Genomic DNA, 19,921 nt, shown 5'->3' with positions numbered 1-19,921 from the left:
TCCGAGAAACATGCAAAACGGGACGGAAAACATGAAATTTTGCAATAATCTTGAGCCACCCTTGCACAAAACGACGATCATTTTTCTAATTTCATAGATAACAGAAGACTGTATTTTTTCTACATCCCCCCCCCCCCTGACTTTAAAGCTGGATCCGCCCCTGTGCGCACTCTTTTACCGCTTCACTTGAGGCAGCCTTAGCCTTCTTTTCTAGAGTTTGAAGAGCGTTTCCTTGAAACAAGAACAGTTTTTTGGCTTTGCAAACATGTTCATGTTTGTTTTTTTCTTTTTCTACTTCTTAGTTCGTTTCACCTTCACTTGGTCTAATCTCCTTTGTATCTGATATCAAAAAAGGTTCGTCTTCAGGACTTTGGTCAGCATTTGTGTAACTGGAAGGCTTTCCACCAAAACAGCGCAATTCTTCCTGAAAAGCTACACTCAACTGGCATTTTTTGGGCCCACCAAAGCAAGACACTCCGACATTGTCCGTATAAAATGTTCATAAAACCTCAAACTGAACTAAGTAAACCCGGACTAATTCGACGGTATTCCATACTGCAAAGTCTTAATTAGCTCTCCGATTATGAGCACTGTTTTGCACCTTTCTCTTCTACACTTTATCCAGCGCTTTCTTTGGCTAAACCATCTTTTTTTACTTTATCTGCACTCAATGTCGGAGGATTTTCTTCAAAAGAAAACAACTCTTCACTGGCCATAAGCATGTGAGCGTTTTTGCGTCTGCGATGGTAAAAGTTCGTTTCTTCCTTCAGCGAAAGAAAGCAAAACTGAGCTTCTTTGCACTTTTTCTCATCCCCTCATTTCCACCTCAAATGCAACGGGATAAATTTGAAGCATTTCCAGTCAACTCGGTAGAACCGTTTCATTTTCATTTGGTCCAATATTTGTTTTGTATTTAATAATGTTTCACCTTCTAACTTCCCAAACTTCTGTTTGCTTCGTTGCTTTCTTCATTTGCTCTTGCTGCGTGAGGACTTTTTTCCAATTCCTTAAACCAGCGATTTTTGGGTGCACCAAACCAATACACTGTGACCGTTTCTCTATAAAACCTTCACAAGAATTTAACCTGAAAGGCACAATTGTAGCAACCAAAGTAACACTTTAAGCACAAACTAAATCGCCTCTGTGCAAGCGGAAAAATCTCGATTTAACGCTTCTGTTCAGTCTCTCATCTAGTCGTGTTCATATTTCATTATTACATTAATCCTAATTGAAAATTCTCCAATTTCTAGCTTTCGATCAGCACTTTCGTTGATTTCGTTCAACAAAAATTGCACTTTTTGTTTCAAGTCAAAAAAACCCATAGGATTTAAAAAATGACTGTTGTTTCTACCAAACGAACGTTTACGGAGACAAAAACTAGCATTTCTTCGAATAAGCTGACGATTTGGGTATGTTTTTCTAGAACTTTTTCAAAATGTTGCCATTAAAACCCAGTTTGCATTATCCTGCTGCCGCTGCAGACCAGGAGAAATAAATTCCCAACTAGTAACGGAAACAGAAGGGTGTTTACAGGCGCAGGAAACAGTGGATGTCTCCTGATTATTTATTATTATGGCGCATATAGTAAGGGAATCTCATTGTGCTCGACCAAATCGGCCTTTTATGGCCCTTTTTTATTGCCCTGCGTCCTCTGCCCGCTTCTTAGTTAATGGATATTACGGGTTATCGAAAGCCATAAGTTCGATTATCCGAGTTTTTCTAGTCCGACCATCGAATAATTGCTTTTCCAATATAAATCGGCGCGACTGGAAATCCATTCATTAACAAAACTTGGTCGTCCGAAAAGTGAATGTTCGAAGGAAAATTAGAATGCATAAAGCCACCCCTTGACTTAGAGTCAAGGCAGGTATCTATTTTTAAAAAGTTCTCTGGTTCGGTGCTTGTAAGTGCGCTGGCCACACACGATGCCGAAGATGTCGGATTTCATAATTAGATAAAAACACAATGCCTGTGTTGAACAAGCCCTATTGTTGGCAGTGGCGTAGCCCTAGGTCTAAACTCCCCTTTAACGACGAAGAAGTTTTCACTTATAGCGCTCAAATTGCCCATTTGCTACCTCAATGGAACCGTGGCCCCAAAATTTGCATAGATTATTTGCAATTACTGTACTGGAACTATATTGAAAGCAGCAGGAAACTCTGTTAACTCAAAAACTGCGAGAAACTTTGACGAGTATTTTATATTTATTGGTTCCGGAGCGCACTTTTGCCCCCTCAGTGCCGGCCTGGACGATGCAATCGCGCGATTTCCGCTTCTCTTCATATTCCTGGAATGGAGCATTTTAACTTTTCAGCATTGATGCGACTCCGCATTAAGTATTCCATCGCACAAGTTCGAAACTCCGAAAATGGACTTGCTGGAAATGAGGAAATATCGGCAAAAGCAAATAAACGCCAAAAAGTTTTATTGTACCGATGTCGGATGGAATGCAAAGTTTGCTGGAACTTGGACGAATAATCAGCGTAGTGATTTTTTTCGGTTCTTTATTGGAAGGAAAAGAGCAGAAGCTGTTTTGAGGTGCTTTATTTCCATCGCTTTAGCCGCCCTTTAGGCGGGAGCAAAAACAACCAACTTCTCTTCCAGATAACGACATCCAACTGCATCAAATGAAAAACAACTCCCTAACGGGAGCGATTATATCCGAGAACGCGCTGTGGGTCATTCTAGGGAAACACCTCATCTCTTGTTTGAAAACACAAACAGAACTCCTTTAGGGCCTCTACACAGTCAAAACAACGTTTTTTTTTCAAAGAATCTCCCCAAGGCAGGTTTTAAAACAATGTTACTGCTGGTAACTGCCGTGTTTTCATCCCTCTGGAGCCATTAAGCGTTTATGATCCAGGTATGATGAGCTAATCTTAAAAATGGCCAACAGGTGCCGATTTTCCACGGAACCTAATTAGGTTCGTATGGCCATTTGCTCGGAGAGGCTTTCGGAGTCGATTAGGCATGCAAGAAACAGCGTGACAATGAAAGCGCGAAGAATTTTCCTCATTTTTCTCCTGGGCGCGTTTCGTCAGCAGCGTAGGCCAGAGAAACCAGTAGTAATTTCAAAGCGCACTATTAGAAGAAATTATTGGACTCCCACTGTCAAGGAATTATGGTTTTTAAATGATAATAAGGCGGGCATAGCCGAAGGTGTGTACCAGTTCCTCGTAATGGTCTCTGTTGTAATAAAGTGTCGCCCGTTTTTTTATTATGGTAAAATTAATACCAGAGCAACGGTTTCTAATCGCATGAAACATCTAGTTTACGGATTAAGGCCAGCCCGATGGACACGGGAAAATGGGAGGAAAAAAACAACAAACTCGTCAACAATAAGAGGATTTCCTTCGAATGGAAGGTGGTGGCGCATAATTGAAATTCTGTCTGAAGGACCCCCATTGAAGAGGGCTCTTTATTCGACAATTTCGCAACTATAACATGCTCAGGAGCTTTCGATGGAAACTGCCTTTGGCGGAAATTCCCTTTATTATGCGAGTTAACTTGAGGATAGTATTTGCATTGGAGGAGAAGCTTACAGGAATAATTGCGACAATAAGCTCTCAACAAGCGATTGTATTTCTAAATTCTAGCGGAAACTTATATACGGAATAAATTGCAATATGGAAAACGTTCAGGTAAAGTTGTCTTCAAGCACGTAGCATGAGAATGCACCAACGCAATTGGAAGAGAAAATTGCAAAAATGATAAAAATTTATGAAAACAGCTCTAATGCAACAATTATCGTTTACACAATACAAACTATCAAAACACTAAACAAGACTGGAGTGAAATTGAGCGCTAAAAAGTGGTTAAATGCAGCAAAACGAAGTAAAGCTTTAAGAAAGGCGCGAGCTGAAGTGAAAATAATAGAGAGAACAGTGAAACGAATGGAAAATTCGGTACTTAATATAAGCAACTTTGCACAAGGACAAAAACGATTTTGAACAATTGGGGTCAATTTTGACTGATTTATCGAATCGAATAGAAGCTTGATTTAGTCCAAGCCTTTCTTCCCATGTTCTAAATCACAGTTTTCCACAACCTGAAAATGCAGAATTTTGTTCAAAAAATATTTGGGGAAATGCATTAAAAACACGCCGACCGCATGAACTTAATGCAACTGGAAATTCAGAGTAGTTTTCCTTTTAACTACAAAGTTGTGCAATTCTTCAAAGTGGCTTTACATTAACTTTGGCGCACTAAAAACGTATTTCCCATACAATACATTTGCGACGATTTAAGTCACTTTTGATGCTTGAAACAAGCTAAATCCTGACCATCAAGTACATAATTAAATTGCCAAAGGAAAATCGGCGATTAAAGAACCGTATTGCAAAAATCGGTAAAAAGCAKTTTAAAAATAKCGYGAGAGTCSAWAAAAAATCGCTTGATAACATAAATAAAGAAACAMTGATTGATTCAAAATKAACGAAAACACGACCAAACCAGTAAAGGCGCAAAAGATTGGTCACAAAGCCTCGATCGCTAGTGCAAACAGGGGAAGAACTAATTAAAATCTCTTYCGAAAACTATTGAAAYAATAGGTGAAGCGACGCTTSAAAAGCAGAGGAAGAACAGTTAACAAAAAGAGGAATTGAATTCACACAAGTTTAAAAACCAGAAGRAAATCAACAGAAAATTACTCCTTGAGAAGTGAGTGAAAAAATTACAGTTTTTATAACATAAATAAAGGAACAATTGTTTATTCAAAATTATCGAAAAGGCGACCAAAAGCGTGCAAAAATTCCCAATTTTCACAAAAAGGGTCAGTGCAAAATATTATCACAAAGGAATTACCGAGAAAACGGCGCGTGAACAACGCAGATGGTCCGAGGAAACGAAAAAAACTGCAGTTTAATAACGTACGAGAAAATCAACACAAAAAGTACTTATTGAAAAATGAAAGGAAAAAATGACGAACTAAAAAGCAAAAATTCTAACATAAACGAAGGACAAATAATTGATTCAACTTTAACTAAACTACGACCAAAACAGTGCAAAAGTGCCCGATTTTGAAGATCGAATGTAGGAAAACGCAGGAACCAATTAAAAGCTCATTGGAAGAACAGAGGAAACAAATAAAAACAGCAGTTTTAAAACCAGTGAAAAAATTCACTAAATTAGACTAAAAAATTTTACAATATAAATAAATCAAAAATTATTAATTGAACACTAACGAAAAGGCGACATTGAAACAAAACAGTGCAAAAACGCTCGATTTTAACAGGAAGACTAGAAGCGCAAAATATTGTCTCAAACTGACTCGATCGCACGTCCAGAAAAATGGAAGAACTAACCACGTTGAAGAATCTTGAAAGAACAGAGAAAACGGCGCGTAAAAAACACAGAAAAAACAGAGCAAATGAGTAAACACAGCATATGGAAAGTTAAATATAACGAGAAAATCTACAGAAAAGTTGATAAACTAAACTAAAAWATAAACTATTACTCGAAATTAACGAAAATATGACCAAAAGCWGTGCCGAAATGMAAATTTTTAATAAAACGAGCCAAATAGCGCAAAATATTATTACAACTTACAAAGTGAATCGAACACAAAAGCGGAAAAATTAAATCCAAGTTTTACGTGTAGGAAAAACAGGAAAAATGGCAAAGAGAACAAAAACATGTACGAGGAAAAGCGGTTGAGGGAGAACGATTTTTTTTCAATCAGCAGGCAGAAATGCCCCTAAGAGGAACAGAAAAATGAAAGAAACCGCTCTTAAAAGTGAAATAAGAACAGGAAAAAGTATGAAATATCAATGAAGATAAAAATGAGCAGTATTTCCTTGTCAGGTTGCAGAAGTGAATAGTAACAGATAAACCTGGAAGCAGAAGAACTGTTTTAGACAGTGATGTGGATTCAGACGATGAAAAAGAACGCAACTTTTTTGATATTGAAGAGGATAGTTCATTAAGTAAACACTGTGAACACCGTTCGTGCTGGGACTGGGCAAAAACAATTAAAAATACAAGAGGAAACAGTTAATTAAGTAGAATTACGAGGGAAACCAGTGAAATTCTCGTCTATTTATCTCTTTATTAAAAGGAAAATTTAATAATAACGATAGAAAAATTCATGCAAAAGCCTCCAATGCGAAAATCGCGATTATTTTACTAAAAACACACCATTGTACCCAGTTCAATCGCATATACATATACAGGATGGCCGTAGTTTTAAAGAGCAAATAACATTTAGAAAGGAAGTTTTTGCGGTTGCAGATTAGAAACAAGACAACAAACGAAACAAGCAGACAGCAGGCACTAAGGCCGTCTTAAGGAGGAATTATTGGGTTGTAATGAAAGGGCCTTATCGAGCTGCGGGCCCTTTAATTGGGCGATTTTTTGCCATCCAGGCCAGTCTCTCGCTCTCCACAATTGACTAATTAGTGACCGTTGCACGCGTGTCGTCCCCATTAATTTAACAATTTACAGTCACTGGTCTCCACACTTCATTAATCCCCCGTGCGTTCGTTCGTTCTCTCTTTGATCCATCGGCGCTCCTCCTGCTGCCAAATGGAATAAATCGCTTGATTCAATTGTGTGCAACGCGATGATTTAGTTCTTTTCGAGGACTCAGATGGTCGCGATTTCCACTGAGTTAAAGCCTCTTGAATAAATTTTATCACTTTATTAAGCCGGGGGAAACTGTTTTCTGTTCTGTAGAAGTGTGAAAACTCGGTCGTTATTTCAAGTCGTTTATGTCCGCGCCACGTCGTCGACGTTTTACGAGTTGAGAGCGATTTTTCGGGAAATTAGACGGCGGCAGGAATAACTTTTCAAATGGCTGATGCATGTTGAGGACGCCGAGTTGTTCCTACATGTGACAAGCGGGTGTAATTGCGTGCCCAAACACGTTGACACCGTAAAACAAATTGAAATGTCTCCAAGTTTGCGACCGCATTACAAGAAACATTCGCCTGCCGGATATGAAACACGTTGGAACCTTCCCAGTTAAAACAAGCCATCCATTCTCATTCTGCGAGCGCAGAAACTCTTTAATATCCCCCTCGGCTATTAGAATATCAAACCCGAAGACACGTTAACACCTTTCTATAAATACAACCGGATAAATATATTAGCATTCGTTGCCCAGTCCCGAATGTGCTGCGAATCATAAATTCACTTGTCACAATAAAGTGGATAATGTTTGCTTAATGACGGTCAAATCGTCCTACGACATAAATTCAACTATCAAAACAACGGCAAAAGAAGTGCAAATGTAATTAAGTTGACGTTTTTGAACGCCGGTTTTCACTTTGCCTTTTTTCTTTCTTTTTTGACTTGCACGCTTATGATCAGTGGGGCTTGTAATGGGGCGTGATTATTTCTCTTCCTGAAGAATTCAAACTGGTTATTTTTCCGGGCTCTTTGCCGTGTGGAAAAGAGGTTTTTTGACGTTTCGCAAGCATGAGTGACTTGCTTCTTCAGCGCCAACAAGAATTTTCGAAGGTTATTAAAGTTTCCTTAAACATTAAACCGCATTTATTTTGCAATTTTTTCATTAAGCTTGTCCTGTTTGCTTCAGTTTTAATTTATTATTAAATTGTATTTTAAAACCGAATTTTTATTTAAACAAATGTATCTATCCTCACACAATTGTTTGTGCTCGACATCAATTTTTGGTTAATTTTAAGCGTTTTTTGAGCATTCGGCATCTTTAACCGAAGATTTTTTGTCTTACTATTGACCCAAACACTTTTAAACGCAAATTTGTGAGCTTTTCACGTGGAAAGCAATCGATTGAACCAAAAAAACACGCATGTAAAATTTTGATTTTTGGACAAWTTTTTTTTGATTTTTTSAAAGGGTGGGGGGGGTCGASTTAAAAAAAAATCAAATGTCTCAAAATGACTTGAATTMTACATCATATTCCTCTAAAGGTAGCTCGAAATGCAACAAACTTGTTGAATAAACCGCTAGAAKCTCCAGATTTTAGAGTGCTCATTTTAAGCATTTTTTGAGCGTTGAACGATCTTTAATCGACGATTTCTTTCTTATTAATGACACAAACGATTTCTAAATGCATATTTGTGACCTTCTTACGTCGAAAAGAATCGATTAAGCTAAAAAGCATGTGAAATTTTGATTTTTGGCCGAAATTTTCTAAGGGTGAGGGTCGATTTTGCGAAAAACTGAAAATCTTCTCAAAATGTCTTCAATTTTACACCATTTTCATATCACGGACGCGAGGAATGCATCGAACTCATGGAAAAACATGTTAGAAGTTTCGAATCCGAAATAATGACATTTTACGCACATTTTTAACGTTTTTTGGGCGTTCACGATCTTCAACCGACGATTTCTTCCTTATTTTTGACCCAAACACTTTATAAATGCATATTTTTGAACTTCTTACCTCGAAAGAAACCGTTTGAGCTCAAAAAACACACATGTGAAGTTTTGATTTTTGGCCGGCATTTTTCCAAGGGGTGTCGAGTGGGTCGATTTTTGTGAAAAAATGAAAATTTGCTCAAAATGTCTTAAATTTTACATCATTTTCATCTCACGGATGCTAGTAAACCATCGAACTCATTGATAAACATGCTAGAAGTTTCAGATCCGAAATAATAAGACATTTTCGGCACATAAAAATTGTTCACGATCATTAACCGACGATTTATTCCTTAATATTGACCCAAACGCTTTATAAATGCATATTTGTGAACTTATGTTGAAAGAAATCGATTAAGCTAAAAAAACACGCATGTGAAATTTTGATTTTGGGCCGAAATTTTTCTAAGGGTGTTGGTCGATTTTTGTGAAAAAATGAAAATTTTCTCTAAATGTCTTAAATTTTACATCATTTTCATCTCACGGATGTGAGGAAAGCATCGAACTCATTGAAAAACATGTTAGAAGTTTCAGATCCGAAAGAATGACATTTACGCACATTTTTAACGCTTTTTGGGCGTTCACGGTCTTTAACCGACGATTTCTTCCTTACCATTCACACAAACGCTTTATAAATGCACATTTGTGAGCTTCTTACGTCGAATAGACCCGATTGAGTTCAAATAAACAAAAAAAACATACGTTTGTATGTAAAATTAAAATTTTTGGTCGAAAATAAAGTGGAGGTTCAAAAACACGTTAAAAGTTCCAGTTCCAAAATAATCGATATTTTCTACAAATCTGAAGCGTACTTTGAGCATTGACGATCTTCAACCGATGATTTCTTCACATTTTCCATCTGCCTTGTAATGAATAATTTTCCTGTCAATGGGATAAATGAGTTGTTCAGTAATCCAAGTGAACAAATGCTGGTTTTTCCTTGGTTTTGCAATCATTTAGCCCGATTTGCCATGAAACGTGACCAATTCTGGCATGTAAATAAATAATGGAGCACAATCTGAACCTGACATACTATATATTATTAAGCAGGGCCCTAATATGGGTTTCAGTAGCTCCTTTATGCCTGCGAAGAGAGCGCATTTTTTCCGCTATCCGAAAAGATTGCTTTCATTGCCATTTATATATGTATGTGTGTTGTGCGCGCCCTTCTATTCGCAGATATATATATATAAACGCGCCGGTATTCTATATAAGTATTCACCCTTGGTCCCCCCTTATGGAAATATCTTGAGCCTCTTTCAACCCTCTATGTGACAAAAGCATGCCGACCTGCCCTTCAACTTCACCACAAGGGAGCATTATTTAAATCTTAACGAAATTCCCGGCATGCACGCGGGCATGCCATAGTTTTAGGCAGTTTTAACGGGCCATTTGGGAATTTAACGCCAATTTTTTTTGTAACTGGCTGAGCTTGGACGCAAATGCTTGGCATTCTTCAAAAATAACCATCAGCGCTGGGCTGTAATCATGTCGCGTCTGCTCGATGTTAACAAGCCCTGTTGTAGCTTTTGCTCTATAATTTCGATCTTGTTAAACCTGGTGAACGAAATGCATTAAAGATGAATCGGATCAAGTGTCGCCTCGAGCTCGCCTCATAAAGCTGTTTGCAATGCGAAGGAAAAATCAGCCCAATTTCCCCAAAAACCACGTTTCCAGCCCATTTGTTTTCATTTTTTTCGAGTGCCTCCCATGTCGCCAAGACAGATTACCAGGTTATTATTCGGGAAGGCTTCGAAAGTGACAAATGGCGAAACGTGCCTGTGTTCTGGTGCTTTTGAATCCGTTTTTTCCGTCAACCTTTCCGCAATAGCCGCACCAAAAATCGATTAACATTTCACGAAAATCGATATCGAAGATACTGTCACGACGTGTCATGATATCGGCTGGCAAATCTCGCGGCTTTCTACAATTTGCCCAGGCAATAAGGGCAAATTGATTGGGCCTCGTAAACCAGCTACATGGAAGACGGGCATGCTGAGAACCGCAATGTTGTTGCTGCCCAGCTAATCGAAAGGTCGTGTACACGCTTGCAACGGAATTAATTTTCACATTTAGTTTTCCGCCTAATCCGACTTAGTTTTCTATTCAAACTTGCCTCAGAACAAAGCGAAAAATGCTGCAGTTCTAGCCGTTTTAATTACGCCGCACAAAGACTCAGATAGATAATCTAATGGACCTCAAAGACGGGCTTTATCTACTGTTCTTCTCAAAGCGCGGCTTAATTGGAATTTTCCAGTACTATGGAATAACAAAAAGTTTGAAAACTGATATGAAAGATCAAGTCATTCTAGTTTCTTCTAGTTCAATGGACAATTCCATCAAAAGCTTACCCACTTGAGCTTCTATCTCCCGGCTTGAAATCAGATGAGCAGATGAACAATTAAACGTTTTTAAAATTTGAGTCAGTTTGCGAGTTTTATTGAGGAATCTGTAGGAATACTAGAGAAGCTAAATTGTAGGTTTGTATAAGTTTTAGCTTCAATTCAGACCATAAAATGTATCAGCAAAATTGAACAGGGAACAGGAAAAAGTACCAAAATGAAGAAAATAGAGGAGAAAGTTACGCATGAAGAGAAGCTTTAGTGGAACAGAAGTAAAATTCAGTGCCAAACCTTATTGGTAGAAAAATAACAAGTGCAAGACCAAAGAAAACGAGCAAAATCGCAGTTTAGAGACACCAAGAAAATCAACAGATAATGACATCCTAAGTTTGCGATTTATTTGCCAAAAAAATCGATTTTGAGTCGTCATCAAGCCATTTACAGGCTATAAGCCTGTATTTAACTAAATAAGAGTCCCAATAGGCCTTCTAATCGATTAGAAGATGGAAATTGGTTTATAGCTTCAAAACAGCCATAACTTCACGGTTCACGCTGCACAAATGTACGCGATTTATAAAGATTTTTTTGCAAAGTCAAGGGATTTGTTTAGCAAACTTGGACGGTGAAAACTCGACTGTCCCCATCAGGGCTCCAGTTATCCAAAGCTGAATTCGGCAGTGACAAATTCGGAAATTAATAAAGAGGGATCAGGAGTAGACAAACACCGCCGGCATATTTGCACTGGCCCCAATCGGTCATAACTCTGGATTAAGTTCGACATTTGGCGGCTGGTTATGACGCCTAGAAATGTTAATATTTAGTGCCACCCAGCCCCCGATAGGGCGAAATATGGAAAGTCTTTGAAGGGGATTTCCTCCTCAAAAAACAGCACTCGAGAACTTCGTTTATGTAGGAGCCAAATCAACTGCTAAGCAATCAAAGTGCTGTCCTAATAAAGTATTAATAACGTTCGTCTGGAGCCCATGTGCCTTCTCTCCCCGACTTCTTTTGAGGGAATATATTAAAAATTCGACAAGAAAAAATCCCAATTCCGCTGGTAATCCCTCGAGATTAAACTTGCGGTTGTGATTAAACTTTGGCCGATCTTCCTTTAATCTCGTCGGCATTAACATGAATACCTAATAAATCGGGATTTTAATAATCTGATCCGGACAATATTAATTCTTGTCTCCGCCTTAGTCGAATCGCAAACGAACGGGTAATTTAATCAATGTTGATCTGGCTTTTATTAAACGATTACGTCCCTGTTAGCGAGCCAGCACTGCTCATATTTAGCAAACCCGAATAAACCTGCGGAATGTACGGCCAATGTCTGAAGTGTCCCACTGTCTCAATGAATTTATTTCTCATACGTCCGGTGTGATTTATCGACTTTTTCTCCCGTCGCGTATTTAACAACAACCCGCTTCTTTTCTAAGGAACAAAGCAAACAACGGATTAGTATTGTTCATATTTCATTCCTCGGACACATTTTTTTCGATCCTCCGTTTTGCGCTATGACAAATAATGTCCCTTTGATTTATCTCCACTGAAGAGTTACGGCGAATGGCGTGTCCTGCAGACAAAAACAGTTTTTTTCTGCCTTAATGGATCGTGTCTTTCGATATCGGATTTCAGGATTTCTTCATGTCACTGACGGCCCATATTTTCGATACTTTTCGACTGTTTGATCAGCGTGAACAATTCTCTGAAATTTTATGCCGTGTTTTTGCTTACTTTTAAAGCTTTTACCGTTACAACCATCGTAAAACTGGACTTGATTTGGGCAGGTTTATCGGTTCAGTTGGCAACAGATCTCTAACGCACTTTTATATGCTAATACTTTACTGCATTTGTTGCAGAAACCCTTCGATTAACGTGAATCTGCGACTGAAGATCCAAACATTTGCGTTACCGAAAAAAAACTGATGGTCGGAAGCGAGGCTGTGTAGTGAATGGTAATACACTGGGCAGTCTTCTGGTCAAAACCAACCAGCAATACCCATTGCAAACTGTCTGAAGAAGGCGCTAAATCAAGTTTCTTATCTTAATCTTCCACCGTGTATATAAATAAGCAACACATCCAGCAGTGTTGCCAGACGAAGCCATGCTCTCAGCATGAGAAGAAAGAGTCACATCTGCTAAGCGAAAAAGTGCTGATGAGACTAGAGGTTTGATCAATTGCCCTCACCTTACCGGTCCCCAGTAGTAAAAGTTCCTTACTCAATGAACCAGAAAATCGCATTTTCACCCCGAATCCCCAAAGAACTGGCTTTCTATTAGCCCAAACCGCCCTTGTCACTAGGTAATTTACTATGCTATTAAACTATCGATGCGCTAGTCAAATTGCTTACATTATCGACGCATATTCTAGCGCACCGCACCGTTATGCGAACACTACATAGGTAATGGGCTTAATCGCAAAAGACCCCACATTGTTACCCACCCCTGGTAACAGGAAAATCCCAAAGAGACCCGCAGATAACCCAATTCCGACACCCCAGCCGATCGCTTCACGATCTGCTAATTCCGAAAATTCAATTGCCTGTTGCCGCTGATAAATGAATTTTTCGCTACAAACTCGGAAATATTCCGGACGCGATGTCGCTTGCACTTGTTGCATTTTTAACCGCCTTCCTCTCTTGTCTTATTCATGTGTCTTCAGCGACATTTCCTTTAATGGGATTGCTCGAGCTGAAAGGTTATCGCCGTTTTCAATGCACCGAACAGACGAAAGGCTTAAGTGGCATTTCAAACTGATTTTTAGCTAATCTGCACACTTTTTGCATCGATGTGCGCCATTTGGCGCATCAAAGTGGGTCAGGAGTGTCAACCGACTCTGAACTCTTTATCTGGAACAACAATGAATCAAAAACTCTTTATGTGTGCAACTATCGCTCATTTTTTTGCGCTGTTATCTCACAAATTTGAATATCAGACATTTAGGTGCAAGATTAGGCCGAAATTTCATGTTTTCCGTCCCGTTCTTGATCATTTCTTGAAAGCAAAATCCGCCAGAACGTTAATTTTTACATCGTTCCAGAGAGAACTAAATCGCCTTTTTAGAAAGTGAACCATCGATACGGAAATGTTGGCAGTTTCCTCAAAAAAGTCTTGATTTCAAGAAGTTTTAGATTTGCGTGTTTTTTTCAGTTGCAAAATCGACTCAAACATGACGCTGCTTTTTCCGAAGTTTCCCAAGAACCATTTGAGCCACAGAATTCGTTTTTGCATCGTTGGACAGAGAATTGAAAATTTGATTCAGTCATAATAAGAGTCAGGAAATACGAGTTGTTTTGACCCACAAGGCGAAATTTGAATATCAGACATTTAGGTGCAAGATTAGGCCGAAATTTCATGTTTTCCGTCCCGTTCTTGCTCATTTCTCGGAAGCAAAATCCGCCAGAACGTTCATTTTTACATCGTTCCAGAGAGAACTAAATCACCTTTTTAGAAAGTTTTAGGTTTGCGTGTTTCTTTCAGTTGCAAAATCGACTCAAACATGACGCTGCTTTTTTCGAAGTTTCCCAAGAACCATTTGAGCCACAGAATTCGCTTTTGCATCGTTGGATAGAGAATTGAAAATTCGATTCAGTCATAACAACAAGGTTCTGCCAATATTTCATGTTTTCCGTCCCGTTTTTGCTCATTTCTCGGAAGAAAAATCCGCTAGAACGTTCATTTTTATATCGTTCCAGAGAGAACTAAATGGCCTTTTTAGAAAGTGAACCATCAATAAGGAAATGTTGGCAATTTCCTCAAAAAAGTCTTGATTTCAAGAAGTTTTAGATTTGCATGTTTCTTTCAGTTGCAAAATCGACTCAAACATGACGCTGCTTTTTCCGAAGTTTCCCAAGAACCATTTGAACCACAAAATTCGTTCTGGCATCGTTGGACAGAGAATTGAAAATTCGATTTAGTCATAACAAGAGTGAGGAAATTCGAGGAGTTTTGTCCCACAAGGCGAAATTTGAATATCAGACATTTAGGTGCAAGAATAGGCCGAAATTTCATGTTTTCCGTCCCGTTCTTGCTCATTTCTCGGGAGCAAAACCCACCAGAACGTTCATTTTTACATCGTTCCAGAGAGAACTAAATAGCCTTTTTAGAAAGTGAACTATCGATAAGGAAAGGCAGTTTTCTCAAAAAAGTATTGATTTCAAGTCGTGTAAGGTTCGCGTTTTCTTTTTCAGTTGCAAAAATGACTCAAACATGAAAATTCGAGTAGTTTTGGCCCAGACAGTGACATTTGAATATCATACATTGAACAGCGGCGGATCAAGCTTTCGAGTAGTCTAAAGTAGAAAGTAGTAGAAATTCTTCTTCTTAGAAAGTTGCTCCTTAGTAGAAAGTCTTAGAAAAATGCTCGTTAATCAACATAAATCCCGCACAAGGTCCCCTGGGGTCATGATCCCCTGGATCCGCCTTTGGTTGCAAGGTGATGAAGCTAAAGGTGTGAGGCGATTTTCCTCTCTCAAGCTCTGATTATGATGCTAACAGAAAGAAAAGTTGATGTTGGAATTGCACGATATAATTCAGTACGGCACAGTGGTACCGGATGGTTCTTAACAAGGGGGCCTCTGATAGGTCGAGAGGTCGGACCCGATGGTGCCCAATGGAGCGCGACGGGGTGCAAACGTGAACCACGGCAAAAACCGTGAGAGATGTCCCGGCATTTAAGCCATTTACACATTTATGAAAATTATTATCGACGCCACAGTGGGCGATTTTTGCATGAACCGGTCGGGGTCGTGCTATTGTTTGGAAATTACGATGCGACATTGCGTGTTTGGACTGGCCTGAGAAAGTTCACTGTTTGCAATGAACGAAACATATAGTCCGACCCGTGGTCCTTCGTATGAGACCGCAAACACTGACGTCACACGACCAGCCAGTGGAAACTTATTCCATATAGCTTATACATGTTGGATGCTTTCAAGTGGATGTTTTCATCTGTTTGGCTCATCCTTTTGTTTTTAATCCCCAATAGAACCCAAGCCTCCAAATCGTCCTGACTGATCCCCAGGTGTTTTTCTCTAAATTGCCTCCCAACTGGCTCCACCATGTGCGCCTTCTTCTCACACACCGTTTCAATACAGTTTCGCATCTTTCGTAAGGGTGGTCGCGCCCCCATATTCGCATTCAACAGATTTGTTTGCCGAAGGATTATAAGCCACTGTAACGACGAAGATCCAGGCTGTCAACGAAAATCACGTGTTTGCACACAACCCCCATTATCGAAGGGGATCGAGTTGCCACTTTCTCGCACCCCCCGTTTGTAGCTATGACAGCGGCATTTTCATCTCCCCCGATTCTCCACTGCATTCCGTTTAACCGAGCTAATTGATGGACGACAGCACTGAACCTTATTTGACCCCAACTATTTGATACCCATGGCCCATGGCACTGATGATGGACGCAAAATCAATTGTTTCCCGAACTGACACTCCGTTCAGCTGAGTGCTGAATGAAACTAGTGGACGGTTTTGGATCTTTCGAAGTTGCTCAGCACGCACCAGCCGCGCACGGGACGATTTTTCGTGTCGACAAGAAAAACCCTGCAGCGTGAAAAACTGTTTATGAATAAAGGATTTCGATGTAGCACAAAAACTGGGGGGAATTTAGCAGAGCGTTTTTGTTGTGAATATTTACGATAAGTGGTTACATGTGGACAGAACAGAAATGCATTGATCACTGCCGCCTGTTTGTGCATGCGTTTCGTGCCTTTTGCGGCCCCTTGTCGTTCCGAATGTTTTACATTAACGCGAAACCTGCATCGGCATTAATTTCAAATGCCAATGCCCTTCCATGGAAAACCAGCGGCGCCATCTAGTCTCTCAACAACAACAACCAACTCACCTTCAGTTACTCGGGTGAGCTCCATGGATCTGCACACATTGGAAGCACACGGATTCGTCTGGATATCCTTGCCGGAGCAGCTTTTCTTCGTCCCACCCGTTCCAGGGATGCACTGTCGCTTTCGCACTTTGATGCAGTCCTCGTTGCAGTCTGACCAATCAGACCAGCTGGACCAATGGGGAGGCTCCACTAAACACCACACAAAACGGTCATTAAAGCCCAGGACCTTGCCAGAAAGGGAAAAAGAAGCTACGGTTGCAAAAGGTGTTCCATAAAGAACGGCGGTTTTGAATTGCGCCCCATTTGTAGGGTCATCATGGAGCGGTTCAGAACATAACTACGAATTCTCATTGTGAAAAATGATTATCAAAGTGATGGAAGTTTTGCAGCCCCAGTGAGCAAAATGCGTGCCATTAGGGGCCATCGGAATGAGGATAGCCCAACCACATCAATTCGGCATAGAGCTTAGGAAATTGGTGTTTCCACAACCACTATACATCAAAGTTAACAAAATATTTGAAGCTTCATGCGCACAAAGTTGAATTGCCTCAAGAATTAAAGCCGGAAGACCATCGGCAATGAAGAGCCTTTGTTGATTGGGTTTTGGGGCAACGACAATTGGACGGTGATTTTTCAACGAAAATTATTTTTAGTGACGAGGCCCATTTACATCTTCGTTAATCGACCAAATTGTCGCATTTGGGGTCCCGAAAATCCACGAGTGATCGTTCATAAACAGATGCATCCAAGAAGAGTCACTGTTTGGTGTGCATTGTGGGCTGGAGACATCATCGGACCATTCTTGTTCGAAAATGCAGTTGGTCAAATAACTGTGAGTGCTGTTCGTTGTCGTAAAATGTTAACTAACTTTTCTGTCAAAATTGCAAAATATGCAACTCAACAGCATGTGGTTTCAACAGAACGGTGCAACATGCCATACAGCCAAAGAAACTGTTGAATTACTGCACGAGCCATTTGCTGGACGTGTTATTTCTCGTTTTGGAGATCGGCATTGGCCGCTCAGAACATGCGATTTAAGGCCTTCGGACTTTTTCTTTGGGGTTTTTAAAAGTCGCAAGTTTACGTGAACAAACCAACAACGATTGAAGCCTTAAACGATGAAATTCAACGCTGCATCTCTGAAATACCGCAAAATTTATGCGTAGCAGTCCTTGAAGGTTTCATGAAAAGAGCACGTCTGTGCCAGCAAAACCGATCATTTMTCCGATGTCTTATTCCATTCATAACCTCATGATGTGTACTTCATTGATCAATAAATGTTTCAAACTTAYGCCACAAATATGTATGTTTTATTTTAAATTTAAATCCGTCGTTCTTMTTGGAACACCCTTTGTTAAGTGGTGGTTACCTGGCGTGTAGTAGTGAGTGGTGGTGTGGTGAACTGTACGGCAAAAGCAGTTTAATAGCGAATTTKGTTTGARRTTTCGAAAATTTGAGGGTGTAGGGGGTTTTGGGGTGTCATAGGAGCAGGTCGACGCTTTGCACAATTCAGATTTTCAGAGATTTSAGCGAGTTTGGCGCCAGATTTATAAAAAGTGAGAGCAMSTCWATAACCACARTGAGCCTGAGGATCAAGTTTCTGCTTAAAACTCTTCAATTTTGWRCACTKKTTGAAAAAASTTAGTTACTTTTGAATGAACTCATCTTGGGACGTTTTTAAGTTCGAGTTAAAGTTCTTGACGCTTTGTAAYTTTCAATGTTGCARCACCGGCATRGTKGATCAATCAACCTTCCAACTCCCAGTGCYTTTATTGGGTGCTAAACTAGCGAGTTTTGCGTTAATTTACAAAGTTAGTGTGTTGTGCAAAGAATCATTATGATTAGCTTCAAATGCCAGCTTATCTAGCCCTTACCGTTGTTATAGTCATAATCGTAGGCCGTATCCAAGATCAATTCTTCTACGAAAGCAGTGGGACAACAAACATTAAAAGCGGGTTAAGTACAACGGTTTTCCCATTAAAAATTGGAAGGTTGGTGGGTTTGTCGTTAGCTTTTCGAGAGTTGAGCCTGCTGTGAAACGCGACTGAGTTAATTGGGCGCATTCGAAATTAACCCCGACTAATCGCATCGTCACGCAACACCGCCCGCGTATTCCAATCTCAATGATGCCCCAAAACAGTGGGTTTGGTCGACTAACAGGAACCATCAATAAAGTCTTCGAACTATCAATTTAGCTGGCGACAAGCCCACCAAAACTCCCGCAAAATTTAAGCAGTGGACTGCATTAGCTCTACATGAACGGGTCAAAGTGGTAACGTTGTCCTACCTTGTGGACATGGGATGCAGTCTTTTGTCCGCTTCACACTCGATCCATGGCAGGACAGTCCACCGTTGCTGGGTGCCGGATTGTTGCAGGATCTCGTGCTCATTTTTCCAGTGGCCAAGACGTCGCCCGAACAACGACAGTCTGTCCAGGGGCCCCAAGCCGACCAACCACCATTTACTGGAACAAAATTAGTGTTGCGAGTCTTTTAGTGGAAGTGAAGTCCGGGTTCTATCCAGCTTGAAGCAATCGCTCGCGATAGAAGCAAAAAAACTGGAAAAGGGGCTCGTAGCGGCCGTTTATGAGTAAACAACTCGTGAGACTTGGTACTTTTTCCGCCTGAAAAAGGCAGCACCTCACTCTTTGGATTAGAACGCGTTGGTTCTTTGCCCCATTAACGTTTTTCCCAAAATATTTAGTCGCCAATTAAGTCTTTAGAAAGCCTTTAAAAAATGTCTCCAATATTTTCGTTGTAGAAAAGTTCGATATTGTTGAGGCGGATTCATTTTTTTACAAACATCTTTTTGGGTATTTCGCCTCAAAAATTTTTGTCTTTAAAAAAGGCAGAACTTCCTCACGTCTTTTATTACAGATTGATAAATAGTGCTCCTATTTCGCAATAAGAACGAATTATTTATCAAAAAGTAATCAAGGACTATCACCTAGAGGGTATCCGCGACACACTTAGGCTCAAGCTGTAAGAGAAAATTCCAATTAGTAGAGAAATTAATTTGAAAAATTATCTTGACGTTTCGATAGCTATTTTCTGCTATCTTTATCAAAAGAACCTAAAAAAGAGTATGTTAATAAATTGTGTAACAATAGTAGGATAATACAAATTAGCTCTGATAATTCGTCTGTGCAAATTGTCAGTTATGTGACTTTGACTTAATTTCATTGTATAAATTAACAAAGTTAATGTTAATTAATAATTTTGGTGTAAATTTAATTTGGGTGTATGTTTCTCTGGTCTACTTCAGATTTTAGCATAGGTAAACATCTATGACTTAAATTAAATGAACATGAAGCAACACAATTATTTTGATTTAGTAAAATTAGTGCGCTTTCTTTAATTTTACGTTTTTTTGTGGATTGT

General features: G+C 39.6%; 1 protein-coding gene across 3 annotated transcripts in view; it reads right to left on the bottom strand.

Moving 5' to 3' along the window:
• The window catches only part of LOC109534764 (netrin receptor UNC5C), a gene marked incomplete in the record, with an annotated part of 132,076 nt that overhangs the window by 16,131 nt on the left and 96,024 nt on the right, over positions 1 to 19,921 (bottom strand). For all 3 annotated transcript variants that reach the window (XM_048662674.1, XM_048662673.1, XM_048662675.1), the window contains 2 exon segments: positions 16,542 to 16,730; positions 18,829 to 19,005. In XM_048662674.1, the coding sequence (XP_048518631.1) occupies positions 16,542 to 16,730; positions 18,829 to 19,005 (366 nt within the window).

The sequence above is a fragment of the Dendroctonus ponderosae genome, unplaced genomic scaffold (assembly GCF_020466585.1).
Source record: "Dendroctonus ponderosae isolate FM_Combo_2020 unplaced genomic scaffold, Dpon_F_20191213v2 Dpon_F_20191213_11, whole genome shotgun sequence".
In the NCBI taxonomy this organism is placed as follows: Eukaryota; Metazoa; Arthropoda; class Insecta; order Coleoptera; family Curculionidae; genus Dendroctonus; species Dendroctonus ponderosae.
This window is presented reverse-complemented; position numbering and strand designations above follow the sequence as displayed.